The sequence below is a fragment of the Vitis vinifera genome, chromosome 19 (assembly GCF_030704535.1).
Source record: "Vitis vinifera cultivar Pinot Noir 40024 chromosome 19, ASM3070453v1".
NCBI lineage: Eukaryota > Viridiplantae > Streptophyta > Magnoliopsida > Vitales > Vitaceae > Vitis > Vitis vinifera.
The window spans coordinates 22735213-22757186 of NC_081823.1; the positions used below are offsets into that span (position 1 = coordinate 22735213).

General features: G+C 39.2%; 1 protein-coding gene across 2 annotated transcripts in view; it reads left to right on the top strand.

The window, feature by feature from the left end:
* Nucleotides 1–4448: 4448 nt before the first annotated feature.
* LOC100264649 (BTB/POZ domain-containing protein At1g04390) overlaps nucleotides 4449–21974 on the top strand; it is a 29252-nt gene continuing 11726 nt past the window's right edge. Inside the window, exons 1-2 of one of the 2 annotated variants that reach the window (XM_010646697.3) lie at nucleotides 4449–4714; nucleotides 6357–6483. In XM_010646697.3, coding sequence (XP_010644999.1) covers nucleotides 4617–4714; nucleotides 6357–6483 — 225 coding nt within the window. In that variant the 5' untranslated portion in view covers nucleotides 4449–4616. Of the gene's footprint in view, nucleotides 4715–6356; nucleotides 6484–21974 lie in introns of those variants that run through there. The other variant, XM_019217359.1, reaches the window with a different exon arrangement.

Sequence of the window (21974 nt, forward strand, 5' to 3'; positions counted from 1 at the left end):
ACTCTCTACGAACAAGAACGCGATTCAGAAAAGAACAGGAAGAACAAAATTCTAATTTATAACTAGGGTATTATTTATAAAATTACTTTTTCACCCTTCTTCCATTTTATTAAAATAAATAAATAATTAATTTAATATTATTAATATTTTCCTAAATTGCCCCTAAAAAAACAAACTTGGGCATTACAAAGTCATTTTCAAGTTTGTCTCTCTCTAAGATTAGAAATGAATGAAGATTGTAGCGAAAGGAGAAATCAATAGTGTGGAGCACTATAACGTTGAACAAGACACTTTTCTTTATCAAAATGGAATTTGTGTTCAATATACCCAAGGTACATTACAAGAATGAAGTGAAGAATATTCTTTGCCTATGGTAGGAAAATTTTTATGAAAAGCCTTCTTTCAAAAGCATAAGTCCATTATTTCCTTCGATGGTGAAACTAGTGGTCTAGGCGAGTTTGTTGATTTCAAACTTGTAGTGTCAAAAAGGTTAAAGCAGACAAAGGCTAAGGATTAAAAGATAGTTTTTTTTTTATAGCTACCTCCCCCCTCCCCTCTATTAAATTATTTGTTCCTTGTCAACATAATCACCAATAATAAGCTTAAAAACCTTTTTACACTATAATGATTAATAAATGTTAAAACAATAGTTTTAGTCATTGTTTTGCTTTCTTTTCATTCTACTTTATATCCTGTTTCTATTCTTTTGCTAAAGTTCCCATCCTTAAATTTTCTTTAGAGATTTTCTAAAAGTATAGAGTGTAGTTGCTTCTATCTTCTTCATATAAGTCATATGCTTTCAATTACATCCTCCAAACTCGTTGCTAGTTTTAAACATTCAAGAACTCGAGTTATGCAAAACTGTTTTTGTCATTGCTCTGTTTAAGAAGATACCTTTTTACGGATGAAAGAAGGATACAAACTCTTTTTCCACAACTTCAATCTAAGTTCATTAAAGCTTCCTGTTAGAAAAATTCAAAACTGAGATTAATCAAACGTTGATTTCAGACTTCCTAATTATCCTTACACCTCTTAAACTTCAACCAAATAACTACATATTATTGGAGCATTGAAGCACTATTTCTCCATAATGAACACACTAAGTCTTGTGATGGTATCGGTATCAATTGATGTTATACCCATTCCTTTCATTATAGGCGGTTCGCTAGCAAGATAGGTAATTGACTTAAAGGTAAAAGAAAACATAATATTATCATTGCAAACCCTACATAATATAGTTCAGATTATAACAGGATAATAAATTTTTAATTAGCCCAAAAGCTAGATTTGTTAAAATATTAACAAAATTCCAACCGGGTATTTTCAAATTTTTAGTTACTAGCTCCTCATGATACATGCATTCCAAGTTAAAGGGGCCTAAAATATAATAAGCTATTTCCTACCACAAATCTAAGTGGGGGTACAACACCTATCTCACATTACATCAACCAGACACCAACTTGGCTAAGACTAGTAACTACAAAGCAGAAACAAATTCTACTCAACATATTTGAATTAAATTAAATGTGGGTTCCATAATTGAACACAACATTGATTTAGACCAACAAGCACAAACCAAAGACACCATCTAGTAAACAAATTTGTAGAAACTCAGAGCCATCACACAAAAGCCAAATAGAAGCATGTATTGGATTTCATTTCTTATTCAACCAAACAAAATAAAACAAATCAAAGTAAATCTCAAAACTAAACAATCTGGGCAAACAAAGGTTCCCTAGCAAATTGAAGAAAATACAACAAAATTTAACCCTCAAGCCCACGCCTTAACTCCTATTTCCCAAAGAAATTGCAACCCCTTCACTCTCATTTTGCATTTGATTTGTAACAAAAACAAAAAATAAATCATAAATAAAAATAGCTTGAGGTTTTTTGCTTTTTTATTTTTATTTTATTTTATTTTACTGGTTTTTACTATCGTAGTTGGGTATGTGAATGTTTTTTCTAGTGCTTCTCTTCCCATCTCACCATGATGGAAATCAAGCAATACATTTTTACGTTCCTCTCTCCATGCTCTCAACTAAAAGATAAATTAGAGAGAAAATCTAAAATGATAAATAGTGAAATAAATAATAATAATAATAATAAAAAAGAAGCCCTAGAAACTTTAACAAATATTTTTTGAAAACTAAACACTTACCTTCAACCATCCAAAGCTTCACTAGTGGTTAGAGATAAGTTCTCTTGGAAATCCTCCAATTTGCTTAGAGCTCATCTATGGCAAATCTTAGCTTATATTAAGTTTGGTTTGTTAAGAGGAAATGAGATGGGATTTTGAAATCCCTAGATAAGCATATCCGATATTAATGTATGAGATTTTTAAATCCTCATAGAGAGGATTAAAAATGAGTTTTAGATTAGTAATTCCCATTTATTTTCTATCCAGTCATAATCGAAACATGAGATGAAATTTTAAATCTTATCCCACCATCTAATCCAACCAACCAAACATACTGTAAAGGAATTAGTACGACTATAATTTACATTATCACAAGTCCTTAAGATCACTCAAAATGACATACTTTCTCAATCTCATGAGATATTATGGTGCTTATCTTGAGAGTATTTATTACTACATGCTTTAATCAATAGTGATCCAATTCATAAGGAATATATCCACCTTAAGGTCTCACTTATAAGTCAAAACAACTAAAGATTTCAACATTAATTCAATGCTCTTTCAAGGTTAAGAGTCCATGCAATATGATAACTTAGTGAATCATGACTACTTGATAACTAGTGTCATAATTCACCATAGGTTTAATCTAATGTGTAATTATACAAACTAATGTGTAGTGTATTATTATATTTTGATGGATTGCCTAATTCCATGAATTGACAGTGAACAACTCATTATCTTGTAAGGAACCTATGACTCAAAGTTTTTGTGCAACTCTAATGCACTTAAGTTATATATAATGCAAGTGATATATACTTGAATGCTATATAATTAATTAATACAATCAAAGATATAAATGAGAACAAAAAATCATACTAAATATATATTAATGAAATATTTTTCTGTTATATTATGTCATACTTTTAAGTGTTTTATTCTAATAGTTTTAGTAATAAAAGTTAACAAATAACACAAAAGGAGAATCTTAGAGCCTTAAATAATGTATATGAAAGGTAAATTGAGTTGAAAAGAATAAGGATTTGTTTGATAACTATACCTCGATAATATAAAAAAACAGGTTTGATAGACTTTTGATAGAAAACAATTTTTTAATAATATATTATGAAAATTTATTATTTTTCAAAACAAATTTGAAGTTTTTTTAGTTGTTTTTTGTAGAGTATTTTGAGTAATGATTGAAAAAAATGAAGAATATTTTATAAACTTTTATGTTGTGCATAATTACATAACACCTTCATAGAGAACAAGTTCAGAAAATTATTTTTTATTTTTGAGTTCTAAAACAAAATTTTGTTCTTCAAAACAATTAAGAACTATTTTTTTTTTTAAATTGCTTTCTAAGAATAGCTTCGAAAATATTCCAAAACAAAACCCTAAATGTTGGATGGATGAGCAAAATAATCAAAGCAAGACTTGAACATCTGTCACTAAAGAGAAAACGATTAATCATTAAGAGCTTAACGATTAATCATTTTGTCTTGAGATTAAAGAATGATCAATGAAGACTAAAGGTTGAAGAGAAGGGGTGAAGAAAATAATCATCATCCTCTTAATTGTTCTTGTTGAAGAAACAATCATCCATTGTATCAAAGGAATTATTGATCATTCATTTGCTATATTGGGATCACCAAAGCACACTAAAGGCAATCAAAATGACAATCAATCGTTCCAATTGACCTATAATTCTCCTTGAATAAATCAACAACCATCAACTTATGATAAGAACATCAATATATCGCTTCAACCAACTCTTTAGGTTTTTAGTGTGATCTCTTAAAAAGAGGGAGTAGGAAAAAAAAAAAAAAAAGGAAAAGATTGATGTATTTAACATAACCTACAAAAGTCAATCCAAACTTGTTTAATTTCCTAGCATCCAAAGACATTACAATAGATTGGCATACGAGTTGGGCTCGATAGGGCTCCCTCTTGGTGGGGATTTGAGCTCCCTCTAATTGAGCCCAATTGGACATTAGGGCCAGGCTTAAACCATACAAGGAATTTAACTCTAAGCCCAAGCTTAACCATAAGCCTAACTTTTGATACATAGAATTACATTTATAAATAAAAATAATACAAAATTAACGTAATACTTAGTATATCAAAATTTCCACCTTTTTACTTTATTCATATCTCATCCTATTTAGCTATAGTATTTCTAGATTTTTTTTCCTCATCCTATATGATATTTATGAATTTCTTGTTTTAATGCTTGGGTTGACTTAGACAAGCCTGTGGGCCAGGCTTGGGCTTAAAAAATGAGTTCAGAGTATCAAGGTGGGCTGGGGCTCTTCAAATGAGCTTGAAATGAAAAAAGAATTAACGGATCCGTCCGGACTCCCGCCGCATCCAACCGTCAAACCTTCTTGTATATTTGCTTTACTCCCCAAGAGCGGATGGGGCAGAGGCGAAGATGAAGACCCAGTTATGAGAAATTGTGTGATGTGAAACCCTTGAAACGATGTCGAAGCGAGGAGGAGTAGGAAACAACCAAGCCATCACCGATCGCCTCCTTACCTGCCGCCAACGCCTTTACAGTTCTCTCAATTTTGGATTCAGGTCTTCGTTCCCTTTTATTTATTTTTTATTTTTTTATTCAGATGAATTTGAGCGTCTGTTTGGTTTCCAAGAAAGAAAATGATTGTTTTAGAGTTACTAAGAATTTGATAGGAAAGAGAAATGTGGACAATCTATAGTTTCGGGTTCTGGGTTTTATATATATATACATATATCTTTTCATGAATTGACTCTTGTTTTGGTTGCCGAGAAAGGGAAGGAACTGAGAACAGTAAAAATTGTTGAAGACTTAGGATAGATTTGAAAAGAAAGAGAAATCTGGAAGTTCTTAGTCCCGGATTCAGGTTTTGATTTTTGTATTACAAAAGGGTATATCTTTCTCGGTTATTAGAAAATCTTTTCCAGTTGAATTTGAAGAGCAAGTCAAGTTTCTTTGAAAGTGAAGCATTGGGTTTTTTGGAAACTTGATTTGTTTAAAAGATAGTATACCTTCAAACTAGGCTTGAAGTAGTAGTCTGCGAGAATCTTTTAAGTAAATAATTTACTGGAATTATGTCACAAAAGGTGACTTTCTTTGCAAATTAGAGAATTTTTGTAGTTGAATTCTGAGTCCATTTTCTTTAAAAAATGAAAGCAAATCTGAATCAGCGTTTGGTTCTTTTTTGGAACCTGATTCATTTCCAAAAGATAATAGGCAGACCAAAAAAAACTTGTATGTTTTGAGATCCAAGCCAAATTAAGTGTCATGCAAGTTTTACTCTTGCCCAGGAGATTATCATGATGCTTACCAAAGGAACAAAAATGATTCTCAAACTGTTCTCTAAGAACTCTCTGCTAAAAACACCCTGGTCAGGTTGGAGTTCAAAACATTGGATCTGTCATGAATTGGACATTGATCAAATTCCAAATGAAAATAGTGCTGCATAAAGTGAATTTTAATACCAAAATCATATTACTCTCTTCAAACATACAATTTCTTCTATTACTGCAAAAAAATGGTAAAGTGCAAATAAGTAGAGGCTTTGCTCCTCAAGTTTGTTGCTCTAATCACAACAATCAATCTGAAACATGTAAGCCAATGCAATCCACTGGAAGCTCAGAAAAGTTTAAACTTGTATCATGCAAGAATGTCGTCCTGCTCAAAATAAGAAATTCCTATATATCTTTGTCTCACTGTTTTCCTGTATCACTATCCTAGATTTCACATGGTAATGATCACACCTGTGACAGACCTAAACTGTTCAGCATTTCCTTCTTTGCTTATGGATTGCAACTGTAGGTAGAAATCTTAATCATCCTACCTATCTTTACTTTCTTGCTCCAAGTCATAAAGTGCTGTCAGGCTAGAACTTCCTTTTCTGAGTGAAAGAGCACCTATTCCTAGAGAAGCAAAACCCTCCATAGAGCAGAGGCAGAAGGACAACATGGAAGGAGATGATGGTCTATGTCTGGATGTGATATGCACATGATATAATAATTTAGAAATAATCCACTGACTAAGATCTTGCCCATTATCACTAACCATACGGTAATGGAACTTTTGACTATTGTTTCCATTTTCTGTCCTGTTAGTAGAATGCATGAATATTTATGTGTTATCTATTCACTGGATGGTTTTTTGTGGTATGACTGTTAAAATCGAAACTATGTTACCATATTCCTAATTTGTTTTGTGCCCCAGCAGTTCTTATGATGACAAAGAAAGGAAATGGCGGTGCCCAGATATTGAGATGCAGAAGCATGTATTGCACTCTATTGGTGCATTTCTTGGATTTATTTCAGCAGACACTTGTCAACATCCACTTGTAAAGGTAATTAACAGTATCCATTTCTTATAAAGCTTAAAGGCCAAAGAACAACTTGATGTTGTTACAATTGATGAGTGGGGCTTCACAATAGTTTAAATTTGTCATTGTGCTACATTTAGATGCCTGTATCTCTGTCCAAACTGTTATACATTTTTTATTTTTCTCAAGTCTTTTTTGTATGTATAGTCATAATTTGGAATGGACAAGCACCATTCTCCTTGTGATATGAATTCAGGCATCTTATTGTGGCTATAAAGGTGGTATTCTCATTCTGAAGATTACCAGAATGGTCATGCCAATTCCAATTCCTGACACCAGTTATTCAAACACAGCCTAACAATAACTATTGCTATTAAAATCTGGAGGTTCTACTCCAAATATAACTTACTAATATTCTCTTTTTATAATTTTTTCACTATGAACATGTGTTTTTATTTTTATTTTTTATTACTAAGAAGCTATTGGGAATGACCATTAACTTCAATTTTGAACTTCATAAGTTTTAGGTTCTAGCTTCATCCTGGTAGAGAAATAGATAATGCTGAAGTTTAATTTGAAGAGCCGGAACAAAGAGGTTTTTGGCAATGTGGTAGTAGGAAAGAATTTGGCTCTTTCCCAAGTGGGTTTTTGGGATTCTAAAGAGAGGAAGAGGGCTTTATCTCAAGAGGAGGTGGTTGCTATGGAGGAATCAAGGGTGGGTTATCGTAAATGGGCTCTCAAAAAAGGCTCATCAGTTTGCTTGCCAATGAAGATAATAGGCAGGATGTAGCAAAGTTGGAGGAGCCTTTTTTAGAGGAAGAGGTGTTCATTTCTCTATTAGATCTGAATGGGGACAAAGCTTTAAGGTTGGACAATTTCTTAATAGCTTTTTAGCAATTTAGTTGGGGCTTTTGTTATAGAAGAGGTGATGGGCTTTTTAGGGACTTTCATGAGCAGGGTAGATCAGTAAAAAGCCTCAACGCAACATTTTTGGTTTTGGTTCCAAAGAAAAAGGGGAAAAGGAGGTGGGGGCTGGGGGTGGGAAAGGTGGATAAGATCTTAAAGATTTTAGACCTATAAATTTGGTTGATAACCTTTATAAGTTAATGGCTAAAGTGTTGGCAAATAGGCTTAAAAAGATGGTGATCAAAGTGGTCTTTAAATTCTAGAATGCATTTGTGGAGGGCTTCTAAACGTTTTGCTTATAGTCAATGAGGCAATTGACTCAATGCTGAAAAGCAACAATTCTAGGGTACTGCATTAGCTTGACATTGAGAAGACTTATGATCCTGTTAATTGAGACTTTTTGCTCTCAGTTTAGGATAAGATGGGATTTGGGAAGAAGTGAATTAGTTGGATTAGATAGTGCAATGCAATAATAAGTTTCTCGGCTCTTGTGAATGATACCTCTTCTGGCTTTTTTCAAAGATCTATAGCCTGAAGCAGGGGAATCCAATCTTGTTGTATTTGTTTGTGCTAGCCATGGAGGCGCTCTGTTGCCTTCTTAAGAGGATTGGGGATGGGGTTTTTTTATTTGATTTCAAGGTGAATGGTAGGGTTGGAGAGGGAATGGAGGTCTCTCATTTGTTGTTTGCTGATGATACTTTGATGTTTTGTGATGCCACTCAAGCCTAAATAACTTATTTAAGCTGGTTACTTATGTAATTTGAGGCCATTTTGGGCTTGAAAATAAATCTTACCAAGAGCAAGCTTATTCTAGTGGGGAGGGGGGAGAACTTGGAAGAGTTGGCTTTTGAATTAGGTTGTAAGGTGGGAAAGCTTCTTACCACTTATTTATGGCTCCCTTTAGGCACCCCTCATAATTCTTTGGTAGTTTAAGATAGGGTGAAAGAGAGGTTTTGTAAAAGATTGACAATATGGAAAAGACAATATATCTTTAAATGGGGGGAGACTTACTCAAATTCGGAGCACTTTATCTAGCTTGCCTATCTATTACATGTCAGTGAACTAGGCTACTGTGTGTTTAGATAAGAGAAATTGGGGCTTGAGATTTAGGCATTTTTCTTCGCTCCACAAGGCCCTCATATGCAAGTGGAACTGATGGTTTGGAAAGGGAGGTTTTCTGGAGGCAAATTTTTAGTGGTAAATATGAGGAGGTTGAAGAGGAGAGGGGGGTGGGGTGGTTTCTAAGGAAGTGAGAGATGAGTATAGGTTTGTGTTATAGAGGGTCATAAGGAGATTGTGGGAGATTGTCAATAGAAAAGTCTCCTTCTTTATGGGCAATGGGAGAGGGGCCAAGTTTTGGAAGGATAAATGGTGCGGTGATGAGCCTTTGTGTATTTATTTTCCCTCCTTATTTTCCATATAGCTAGTTCAAAAGACACGTGTCTGGTGGATTTGTAGAGTTGGTCCAATGAAAGGGGTGTTTGGACTGCTAGCTTTTCTAAGCATCTAAATGATTAGGAGATTGAGATTGTGAAGCGTTACTATGGAGAATCCTATCACTGATGAATCTCTTTCCTATTTTTTAGGTCCAGATTTTATGGGATAAGAATGGAAAGTTGATTAGGATGTTATACATCTATCTACACAGTTAGTTTCCTATTTTCATGTTTCAGCCTTTTACATTTTTTACCATCTGTAACTAGTCTATAAAACGGGCTCATCTGTATACAGAAAATATATGAGAAAAGGTTAGGTTTTCTCAAAGGTGCCATTTTTTCATGGTATCAGAGCATCAGGTTCCCCACTGGAATCGGACAGCCTTCATTGCCGAACTTCCTTTGTTATTTCCAGGCTGAGACATATTCCTCCCCTCATGAGAAGTCTACAACACCACGTCTTGAGAGACACCCAAGCTGCAAATGGAGAAGATGTTGCAATCAATGCTTCAGCCTGCAGCAAACAATTTTGACAACCCGTCCTTATCGATCACCATTCATAAAATCAATGGGCAGAATTTTCTTCGTTGGTCTCAGTTTGTAAAACTATATATTCGAGGGAAAGGAAAGATCGGGTATTTGACTGGATCAACAATGACTCCCTTAGAAGATGATCCTAAGTTCCAGATGTGGGATTCTGAGAATTTTATGATCATCTCATGGCTAATTAACTCAATGGAATCAGAGATTGGTCAAACATATATGTTTTTGCCAACTGCAAAGCAGGTGTGGGATGTTGTGGTGGAGACATATTCAGATATGGAGAATTCAGCGCAAGTGTTTGAGATCACAAATAAGATTCAAGAGCTTAAACAAGGTAATGATAGTGTTACAAAATATTATAACACCTTGAAGGGACTCTAGCAAGAGCTGGATATGTTTTACAACCTTGAATGGACTTGTGTTACTGATAGTACCCGTTATATGAAAATGCTTGAGAGGGATCAAGTCTTCACATTTCTGGCTGGTTTGAACAAAGAACTTGATGAAGTTCATGGATGCATATTGTGGAAAGACCCCTTGCCTTCTGTTCAAGCTGTATTCTCAGAAGTTTGTAGAGAGGAAAGTAGGAGACAAGTCATGATGGAGACTCTCACTCTACCTAATGCTGCCCGGAGAAACCAGGAAAAAGAGGATGACAAAGGGAAAGTCTGGTGTGACTTTTGCAATAAACCAAGACATACAAGGGAGACTTGTTGGAAGCTACATGGAAAAACAGCAAACCAAAAGAGCAATTGACCAACCAGATAAGGCTAATAGCCGAGGATTCCAATCAGAACAACAATCTGTCTCCACTTCACGAGGAGCTGAAATGCCTCTGTTCAGTAAGGACCGAATAGAGCAACCATTTAAACTTCTAAATAAGATTCAGAACCCCACTTCTAGTCCTTCATCCTCTTGTTCTTTGGCTCAAAAAGGTAAATTTTTAAAGGCACTATGAGCTTCTTTCGACCATAAGGCCCCTTATATCATACATTTGGTGCAACTGATCATCTGACCAGCCTTTCACATTTATTCTCATCCTACACACCATGTCTTAGAATCGCTAAAATCAAAGTGGTTGATGGGTCACTTTCTTCCATGGTAGGAAAGGACAATTGCAATTTCAGATTCCTTACTATTAAAGTCTGTTCTCCATGTCCCTAATTTGTCTTGTTACTTGTTATCTATTAGCAAACACACAAAGGATCTACAATATATTGCTAATTTTTTCCCTTCTCATTGTAAATTTTAAGACTTGGCTTAAAAGATGATGATTGGTAGTGCTAAGGAGCAAGATGGACTCTATTACTTCGAAGATAATGCCATATTTGTGGAAGATTGAAATAAGGAAAGTTGTGATTCTAAAGAGAAAATTAGGCAATCCTGTGAACAAAGGGATTTTGTTGTAATTGAGTTAGGAAAGTCCCTAATTTGAGTCCTAGGATTTTTGTATATATACATATATATATGTACGACTCTATGTATAGAAATTAATAAAGAGGAAGAATTTTCTACCTTTATTCTGCAATCTCTCTTCTACATGGTATCAAAGCTCTAGGCTCGTAGATTTGGAAAGAGAAGCTTTTCGGCCTTCATTGCCGAGTAGGAGATCATAGTCGACCTTCATCGTCGACCCTAAGGTGTCCCTCTTTGTGCTGCAAACATAGCTTCGCATTGACACAACAAACCCAGATCACGAAAGAGCAACAGCTGACCCTTGTTCCTACTGTGTTATTGAAAATGGGAACTTCCTGTTGTTGTGTCACTAAGATCGCCTTGCTACCTCAAGCTTCCATCCACTTTCCTTGCCGTCGTTGTTACCATAAGATCTCACTGTCTCCATCATTGTTGCTGTAAGTTTGCGCCGCTGCTGTCACCTTCTCTTCGTGTCAAAGTTTTCTTCTTGTCGCTATCATCCTCGCGTTGCGTTGTTGCCGTTGTCACTTCCTCGCCGTTGGCTTCCACTTTCCCTCAGAATCCCACCCTTGCGTTGTCAAGAACTCATCACACGAGAGGAATCGCGCCATTGCCGTTGTTGCAATTGATGATCTTCCGATGCAACCAACGAAATTCCACAGTCATTAGAGTTGTCACTGCCATTCTTGTGCCGTGTCATCGTCGTCACCGTCACCTTAGCATCTCGTCGTCCCCAAGAGCCTCGCCTTAGCCTCGCGACAACATCAACAACATCTTCAACGAGTTTTTGGCGTTAAGTTTGGCTATTTAAAGCCTTAAAAGGTAAAATAGCAAAAAAGTGCTTTTTGTTTTTTGTTTTGTTTTTTTTTTTAAAAAAAGAAAAAAATGGTCACAAACTACCGCTTTCACCAATCCTTTTGAAGGAGCGATTACCACTCATAACATAGTAGAATTGTAGAATATTCGAGCAACATACAAACTTAATAGGAAGAATTATCTAAAATGGTCACAACTTGTTTGTATCTTTTTAAAGGGAAAAGGAAAATTAAGTCACCTCCTGGGAACTGGACCAAGCAGAGGAGACCCTCGGTTTGATGCCTAGGATGAATAAGACTCAATGATTATGCGGTTGTGGAATTCCATGACACCTGAAATTAGTGACACTTGTTTTTCCTTGACAACTGCTAAAGACATCTGGGGTGCAGTTCATTGGACATACTTAAAGGCACTAGATGCAGCCCAAGTGTATGAAATAAAAGCTAACACTAGAGCAGCTAAACAAGGAAACAAGATAGTCATGGAGTATGCCAATATGTTGAAAAACCTATGGCAAGAACTTGATCACTATTGTTGTATTGAGACAAAATGCCCTGAGGATGCAACAATCCTAAAGAATTACATAAGAAAGGATGGAGTTTATGATTTCTTAGTGGGTCTCAATGCTGAGTTTGACCAAGTTCAAGTTCAAATACTTAGCAAAGAGCTTTCAACTTTGAATGAGACTATCTCCATTATTTGAGTATAAGAAAGCAGGAGAAATGTCATGCTTGAACCTCAAAATATGGAAGGCTCGACTATGGTTGCTAACAAAGGCAATGATCAGAAGGCTAGCATTGCTAATAGCAGAAGGATTGATCAGTCAAAGGCTTCAAATTGTGATAATAGGGATAACTTATGGTGCACTCATTGTCAGAAACCTAAACATACATGGGAAAAATGTTGGAAACTTCATGGTAAGCCAACTACATCTAGAAAATGGAGGACAACAGAGGAATAATGGGTAAGAAAACTGGTCCTTTGCTCAACCAGATGAAGAAAAATCCTTGGAATAGGGCGGATTCCATCAGGAGGAGATTGAAAAAAATAAGAGCTTTGTTGGGAACTCTTGAGAAACCTTTAGGTACCTGCTCATTGGCGTTTTCAGCTAAGTTTCCTATTTCCATTGGATTAAGAGTCTCCGATGAAACATTTGTGAAATCATGGGTTATAGATTCGGGCGCCATAGATCACATGACCCATTTGTCACACCAATTTAAAAACTATAACTCTTGTCTAAGCAGTAGGAAAATAACCATTGTCGCGGGTATAGGAGATTTCCAAATTAGTCTTACACACACTCAGAAATGTGTTCCATGTTCTAAAGTTGTCCACTAATCTTGTTTCTATACAAAAGCCTACACAAGATTTGGGTTGCATTGTGACCTTTTTTCCTACTTATTGTGTATTTTAGGACTAGGACTTAGGGAAGATGATTGGACTTGCTAAGGAACAAAACAGGATATACTACCTTGAGACACCAAGCGAGTCATTCGTATCTTTCCTTTTAGAGCACCATCTTTTAAATAAAGAAAAATTTGGCTTTATCATCGTAGGCTTGGACATCCATCATTTCGAACTCTTAAGTTTTTGTTCCCTTTCTTATTTAGTAAATTAGACGTTGAGAGCTTCCATTGTGATGCATGTGAACTTGCTAAACACAAGTGTTCACCCTTTCCCATCAATAATAAAAGAAGTTTAGAACATTTTCATTTAATTCATAGTGACATTTGGGGCTCTTCCCTTGTCCTTAATATATTTGGTGCATGTTGGTTCGTGTCTTTCATCGATGATTGTACAAGGGTCTCTTGGATTGTCTTGCTTAAACACAAATCTAATGTGAGTTTTGTTCTTCCAAAATTTCATAACATGGTAAAAAACTAGTTTGGTGACACTATCAAGAGGTTTCAGTTTGATAATGTCAGAGATTATTTCAATCAAGTCTTAACTCCGTACTTTCAACATGATGGTATAATTCATTATCAAGTCTTAACTCTTTGATAATACATTTTTGGTGAGATGAGAGAGAGTGAGAGTGAGGGGTTTCGTGGGGTCGAAAGCAAAGAAGGGGAGTCTCGGGCGGAGAATCGCGGGAGGAGGAAAGGAAACAGAGTTGTGGTGGAATCGAAGCTGTTCGAAGTAGAAACTGAGGAGAGAAATGGAAAGCGCCATGTTGTGATCTCGGAAAGCAAGGGTGAGTTAGTGTCTTGGGTCCGACTGGGGCCGGCGAGCGTGGGATTGGTCTTAGAAGGGTTGTCTCAGTGTCTGAGGAACGGGGAAGAAGGAAGATGGGAGAAGGGCTGGAAGGAGAAAGGGAGATTTTATTCCATGGTGAGAGAGGCGAATAGGGCCGGGTGCTTCATCCGTCTGGGGGTGACGGACATGGAGAAGAGGAGGTTTGGTATTTGTATACCAAGAGGGGGGAAGGAAAAGGGAGGATGGCTTGCTGTGAAAGAGGCTCTACGGAGGGAAGGGTGTTGGCTCGATGAAAAGGAAAGTGACCAAGGAGTAAGGGAGTCGGGCAAGCTGTACGCGGAAGTGGTCAAGGGCTTAGAGCTCAGGGATACAACAAGGTTCAGAGTGGAGATAAAGGAGGAGGAAACAAAGAACAATGTGAGTAGATTGAGGCAATGCCTGATAGGCAAATGGAGCCCTAGCTCAGCGCGTGAAGAAGACCTGGCGTGCTTGGGGTGGGCAGCGGCAAGAGTGTGGGGTTTGAGAGGTAAGCTGGGTTTGGCTAGATTGGGGAAAGGCTGTGCCCTGTTGGAGTTTGAAAAAGCGGAAGAGGCCGAGAAGGTGTTAGCCTCGGGGGAGAGACTAGTGGGAGGGATCCAAATGGGTTTGGAGGTGTGGAGTCCGAAGTTTGGATGCGCTCCAGAGGGGGAAAATAGGAAGGAAGCTTGGGTTAGAATTGTGGGTTTACCAATTTCATTGTGGGTGCCGTCGATTCTGAAGAGAATGGGCGAGGCGTGCGGAGGTTTCTTGGATGTCGATCCTCTGACGGAGAGGAAGGAGGACATGGAATGGGCAAGGATCAGAGTAAAGCTGCCGGAAGGGGTATTGCCGAGTTCGATGGAGATAGGGGTGGAGGGGGAGGTGTACGCTGTGACGCTGTGGTGGGAGATCTTGCCGGAGATAAGGAAGAAAAAGGGGGATGGCCGAGACGGCTGTGGGAGACAGAGAGGGGAGGTTAGAGGTGAGGAAGAACCACGCGCGGGGTGGCGTGTGGGAGAAAATCTGAGCGCTGTACCCAAGGAACAGCGCCGGTCAGAAGATGGGACGGGAAAGCAGGTGAGAAATTTTGAAAATTGGGCTTTAGTTGGGCGGGCGAACCGGCAAAGATCCGGATTCGCAGGTGATGGGTCAAGCTCATCTGGTTTGGGCTGTGACCCAGAGGGCCAAAAGTGGGATTATGGTCAAATTACGCAAGGTGGGCCTGTAAATAAGAAGGTTGAATGGGCTGCAATGGGGAAAGAAGGTGGGCCGACTGAGGGAAAGGCATCTGATGGGCTTGAACTCTTATCTCATGGGCCTGCTATAAAGGTGGGGGGTGGCCTGGGCCAAATGAGGGTCCAAAAGAAGGGCATGGACTATGGAGATGGCTTGGGCCTAAAGCTGGAAGAGGAATTCATTAAGTGCCGAGAAAAGAAGGCAAATGGGATGCAGCAGCAGGCTCTCCAGTGTTCAGTGGCAGAGAGGGCGATCATGGATGAAGCCTTAAGGTATGGGTCTGTCTCTAATCTAAGGGTTGTGGAGTCTTCTTCTTCTTCTTCTAATTTTTTTGGTCGGACTCTGGAGAGGGAGTCTTGCGACCACTCTGGGGAAATAAGGGCGGGCCTCCAGAAGGAAAGCAAGATGGAGCCCGCAGCCTTAGGGGGGCCTTCAGTGAGTAGAGAGGACTGCTGGGACCTGATTGAGATTAATAGTGATGCTCTAGAAGTCCAGAACCCGGAATGCACTCCAGTTTTGATGGAGTCCCAGGCTCAAAGGAGCGAGAAGGAGACTAAATGGGAGGATAGCAGCTTGGCTAAATTTAGCAAGCTTCTGGGATTTTCAGTAGAAGGCCTGGAGAGAGAAATATTGGACTTTCTGTCCAAAATCAGAAAAAGACGGGAAAGGATCCATAGCAAAGGATTACTGGAAAAATCAAAGTTTGAAAGGGAGCTCAAAAGGTTGGAATGTTCAGTCAAATACAAGGGGAAAGACAAGAAAAATAGTCAACTAACAAGTAGAGGGGGCCAACTCTGTTTGTTTAATGAATCTTAAAATGTTGAGCTGGAACGTGAGGGGGGCAAATGATGTTAATAAAAGGAGAATTATTAAGTCTGTGATTAGAAAACAGAAGGTGGATTTGTTTTGTATCCAAGAGACAAAAATACAGTTGATGACGGATGGGATGGTGAAAAGTTTAGGGATGGGGAGATTTTTAGACTGGAGAACTATTGAAGCAGCTGGGGCAGCGGGAGGCGTTCTGATTTGTTGGGACAAGAGGTCTTTGGAGCTGTTGGAGTGGGAGGAGGGCCAATTTTCAATTTCCTGCAAATTCAGAACTGTGGAAAATGGGGCAATATGGGTGTTCACGGGTGTTTATGGCCCTTTCACCAAAGAGGATAGGGAGTGCCTTTGGGAGGAATTTGGAGCCATAAGAGGGCTTTGGGGTGAACCCTGGTGTGTAGGGGAGATTTTAATGTGATTCTCTCTCAAGGGGAAAGAAGCAGGCAGGGGAGGATTTCACCAGCCATGAGGAGATTTGCTCAGGTTATGAACGACCTTGAGCTTGTTGACCTTCCTCTTCAAGGTGGAACTTTTACGTGGAGTGGGGGGTTTCAAAATCAAGCCTGGGCCAGGCTGGACAGGTTTATGGTCTCACCCAGCTGGCTTGATCAGTTTAGGAATGTGACCCAGAAGAGATTATCCCGGCCCATATCGGACCATTTTCCAATTATCATTGAGGGGGGTGGTATAAAAAGAGGTCCAGTACCTTTCAGGTTCGAGAACATGTGGCTGAAAGTGGAAGGGTTCAAAGACCTATTGCGGAGTTGGTGGCAGGGGATGTCAGTGAGTGGAAGGGCTAGCTATAGGCTGGCTACAAAACTAAAGGTGGTTAAGCAGAATTTAAAGGTCTGGAATAAAGAGGTGTTTGGGAATCTGGAGAGCAATAAGATGGCTGCACTGCAGCAGGTGGACTATTGGGACCAAGTGGAAGGTGAGAGGGGCCTGACAGAGGAGGAGCTGTCAAGGAGAAAAGAAGTAAAAGATGATTACGCAAAATGGGTTAGGCTGGAGGAGATACACTGGAGACAGCTCTCAAGGGAGCTGTGGCTAAGAGAAGGGGATAGAAATACGGGGTACTTTCACCGAATGGCAAACGCTCACCGAAGAAGGCAGTCCATGGATAAAATAAAAATTAATGGGGTATGGCTTTCAGAGGAGCAAGATGTGAAGAATGGAATAGTAGATGCCTTTCAACGGTTGCTAACGGAAGACTCGGAGTGGAAGGCAGATATAGGGGGGTTAGACTTGAACCAGATTAGCCAACAAGAGGCGGACACCTTGGAGCTCCCCTTTACGGAAGAGGAGGTCCATTTGGCCCTTATGGGCATGAATGGGGATAAGGCTCCCGGGCCGGATGGTTTCACGGGGGCCTTTTGGCAATTCTGCTGGGAGTTTGTAAAGGAGGAGATTTTGGAGATGTTCAAGGAGTTCCATGAGCAAAAGGCTTTTCTCAAGAGCCTCAATACCACGTTTCTAGTCCTAATCCCAAAAAAAGGAGGAGCGGAGGAGCTAGGGGATTTCAGGCCGATCAGCCTAGTGGGCGGGCTGTATAAACTCTTGGCTAAGGTGCTGGCCAATAGGATTAAAAACGTGGTTGGTAAAGTGGTCTCTTCAGACCAGAACGCTTTCGTCATGAATAGGCAGATTTTGGATGCGTCCCTAATAGCAAACGAGGTGATTGACTCATGGAAGAAAAGAGGGGAAAAAGGCCTGATCTGCAAGTTAGATATTGAAAAGGCGTATGACAGTGTGAATTGGAAGTTTTTGATGAGGGTTATGCAAAAAATGGGGTTTGGGGTTAAGTGGAGAGAGTGGATATGGAGCTGTATTTCCACTGCAAAGTTCTCAGTGTTAATTAATGGGGAACCAGCTGGCTTTTTCTCCAGCTCTAGAGGACTTCGGCAAGGCGACCCCCTATCCCCATACTTGTTCATTATGGGGATGGAGGTGTTGAGCGCCTTTATTCGGAGGGCTGTGGAAGGGGGCTGCATTTCCGGGTGCAGGATTCAGAGGGGCAGGGGGCAAGCTGTGAACATTTCCCACCTTCTTTTTGCGGATGATGCCATAGTCTTCTGTGAGGCTAAGAAAGATGATATGACTTTTTTGAGCTGGATTTTATGTTGGTTTGAAGCCGCTTCAGGGCTGAGGATAAATTTGGCTAAAAGTGAGATCATTCCCGTAGGGGAGGTGGAGGAGATTCTTGAGATGGCGGTGGAGTTGGGATGCAAGGTAGGTAAGTTGCCTTCAACTTATCTGGGATTGCCCCTGGGTGCGCCCAATAAGGCTGGGAGCGTGTGGGATGGGGTGGAGGAAAGGATGAGGTGGAAGTTGGCCCTTTGGAAGCGGCAATACATATCAAAGGGCGGAAGAATTGCACTCATAAAGAGTACCTGGCTAGCATGCCTCTTTATCAGATGTCCCTGTTCCGTATGCCTAGGGTAGTGGCAAGAAGACTAGAAAAGTTGCAAAGAGACTTTTTGTGGGGAGGGGGAAGTATGGAAAGAAAAGCCCACCTTGTCAATTGGGAGAGGGTGTGTATGGGCAAGGAGAAGGGGGGATTGGGGTTGAGGAAGTTAATCCCTTTGAACAAAGCCCTTCTTGGAAAATGGGTGTGGAGATTTGCTAATGCTAAGGAGGAAATGTGGAAACGTGTTCTTGTGGCAAAATATGGGCAAGAGGAATTTGGGTGGAGGACTAAGAAGGCAAATGGGGTTTTTGGGGTTGGGGTTTGGAAGGAGGTCATGAAAGAAGCTGATTGGTGTTGGGACAAAATGAATTTTAAAGTCGGAAAAGGCACCAAAATCAGGTTTTGGAAGGACCCTTGGTGTGGGGAGATGGAGTTGGCTCGTAGATTCCCTCAACTCTTCAATATGGCTGCCCAAAGGAGTGCCACTGTGGGGGAGTTATGGGACCACAATTCTGACCTAGGAAGTTGGAACTTAAGGTTTTTGAGGGGCTTTAATGATTGGGAGCTGAATATGGTTGTTGAATTGCTACAAATCCTAAGGAGTCAAAGAATCACCATGGAAGAGGACTTGGCTCTTTGGAAGGGGGGGAAGAATGGGAAGTTTGAAGTTAAGGAAGCGTATGAGCTGCTGATCAGCCATAGTACCCTGCTTTTTCCGAAAAAGGGCATTTGGGTGGAGAACGTTCCTTCAAAGCTTGCGTTCTTTGCGTGGGAAGCTACTTGGGGGAGGGTTCTTACGCTTGATAGGCTACAAAAGAGAGGGTGGCAGCTTCCTAATCGCTGTTACTTATGCGGCATGGATGAGGAAAACGTCAACCATCTCCTTATACATTGTACAGTGGCTAAAGTGTTATGGGGGATTGTCCTTGGCTTAGTTGGAGCCCAATGGGTCTTCCCAGAATCTGTAAAGGAGGTGATTGTTAGCTGGAAGGGTATCTTTGTGGGAAAAAAGAGGGAGAAAATTTGGAGATCCATACCGTTATTTATTTTTTGGACGGTATGGAAGGAGAGGAATAGATTAGCATTTAGGGGGGGGGGGGGGGGGGAGTTAGCTATTCAAAGAGTTAAGCATTCTTTTGTTTGTAATTTGTGGGGGTGGGCAAAATTGTATAGTGGTGCGGAGTCTCGCTCCCTTATAGGTTTCCTGGAGTGGATAGCCTCCAGCTAAGGGTTGGTTGGTTTTTTGTTGTTTTTTTGGTAAGCTTGTGAGGCCCCGTCGCCTTGTATACTTCCTGTATACTTTGAGGCGTTTTTGCCTTTTGATAATATATGTGTTTGCTTATCAAAAAAAAACAAAATGGAGTTGCTGAAAGGAAAAATGGTCACCTACTTGATACAACTCGAGCTTTTTGTTCCAAAATCATGTGCCTAAAGCTTATTGGTGGGAAGTCGTCTTCAGTGCCACACATCTCATAAACCGATTACCTTCCAAAGTCCTCGGTTTCAAAGTCCCATGGAAGTACTCTCATCCTTCTATCCTAATATGAGAACCACAAATCATCCCATTCCTAAGATATTTGAGTGTGTATCCTTTGTGCATGTTCACAGTCCGAACAGGGGAAAATTAGACCTAAGAGTAGTTAAATGTATTTTTGTGGGATATTCCTCAAACTCAAAAGGGATATAAGTGTTACCATCCACCATCCATTTTTTTTTTTTTTTTTTGTCACAACGGATGTTACCTTAAATGAAAGTGAGTCTTATTTTCCCGCTCCTTATCTTAAGGGGAATTCCTTTAAGGAAGACAAAGAGTGTGATTCCTATTTTTTTGATCAATTTCTCATTGACCCTCCTAAAGTCACTAGTCCAGTACCTGTACCCTCTACTTCACCCTTTGCCTCTGAACTTGAGTCGGCACCTATTGATCTTGTCACTGAACTTAAGTTGTCACCCACTAAGCCTGCTGAGAATCGTATGATTGGCAAAGCATACTCAAGGAAGAAAGCAGCAATCCCTAGACTTATACAAGTCCAAGAATCTAAATCGGCTTCTAGAAATGAGGTAACGGTTTCTCCTCCTCCTTTACAAACTGAGTATGAACTTCTTATTGCCATTAGGAAAGGAATGAGGGAATGTACTAAATATCCCTTGCATCCACTTTCCCATGTGTCAATCAAAAAATTGTCTTGGTCCTATTAGAGTTTTCTTTCAAGTTGAACAATATCCATATTCCTACTACTCTATCCAAGGCTTTATCTGATGAAAATTGGAAACAAGCCATGAATGCAGAAATGGATGCCTTGGAGAAAAATAAAACTTGGGAGTTGGTAGATTTGCCTACAGGAAAAAGACTAATGGGATGCAAATGAGTTTATATTGTTCAGTAAAAAGTAGATGGATCATTAGAGAGGTATATAAAGTGAGATTGGTGGCCAAGGGATACATGTAGACATATAGTGTGGATTATCTAGAGACTTTGCCCATGTTGTAAAGATGAACATTGTAAGAATTTTGTTATCATTGGCAACTAACTACAACTGGGATCCACAATAGTTCAACGTAAAAAATGCATTTATGCATGGAGACGTGGAAGAAGAAATTTTCATAGAAATTCCTCTTGGATTTGGCAGTGACCTAACCACTAAAAGGGTGTGTAAACTGAAAAAAGCTCTATACGGGCTAAAACAATCTCTAAGGGTGTGGTTTGGAAGATTTGCAAATGTAATGAAAAACATGGGATACAAACAAAGTCAGGGAAATCATACATTGTTCATTAAGGATAAGGATTTAGATTCAGGGGAAGTTACAACTCTTTTGGTATATGTAGACGATATCATCATGACGGGAAATGATGAACTAGAGAAATAGACTTTGAGACAATGCTAGACCAAAGAATTTGAAATCAAAGAGTTAGGAAGGTTGAAACACTTCTTAGGAATTGAGGTTTTACACTTTAAGCAAGGAATTTTTATTTCTCAGCAGAAATATGTAATAGACCTTCTTAGAGAAACAAGGAAGTTGGCGTGTAAACCAACAAACACACCAATAAATCCTAATAAGTTTGGAAAGGCCAAGGAAGACACTATGGTAGATAGAGAGATGTATTAACGTCTAGTAGGAAGACCCATTTATCTCTCTCACACAAGACCGGATATAGCATATGCTATGAATGTGACTGGCCAATTCATGCACAGTCCAAAAGAGGTCCATTTGCAAGCTGCTAACCGAATACTATAGTACCTTAAGGGGTCTCCAAGAAAGGGCATCCTATTTAAACAAAGTTCAGGACTAGTACTTGAAGCATACACAAATGCGGATTATGCTAGATATATAGTTGATAGAAGATCAACTATGAGGTATTGCACCTTTCTTGGTGGGAATCTGGTGACATGGAGAAGCAAGAAACATAGTTTGGTAGTAAGGTCCAGTGTAGAAGTAGAATTCTGAGCAATGGCCCAAGGAGTTTGTGAACTACTATGGTTGAAGATTATTTTGGAAGATTTGAAGATCAAATAGGATAGGCCAATGAGATTTTACTGTGACAATAAATTTGCAATTAGTATTGCACATAATCTAGTGCAACACGATTGAACAAAACACATAGAAATTGACAAACATTTTATCAAAGCGAAACTAGATAGTGGATTGATCTGTACCCCTTATATATCTACTAACCACCAACTTGTAGATATACTCACAAAAGGTTTAAGTAGTAC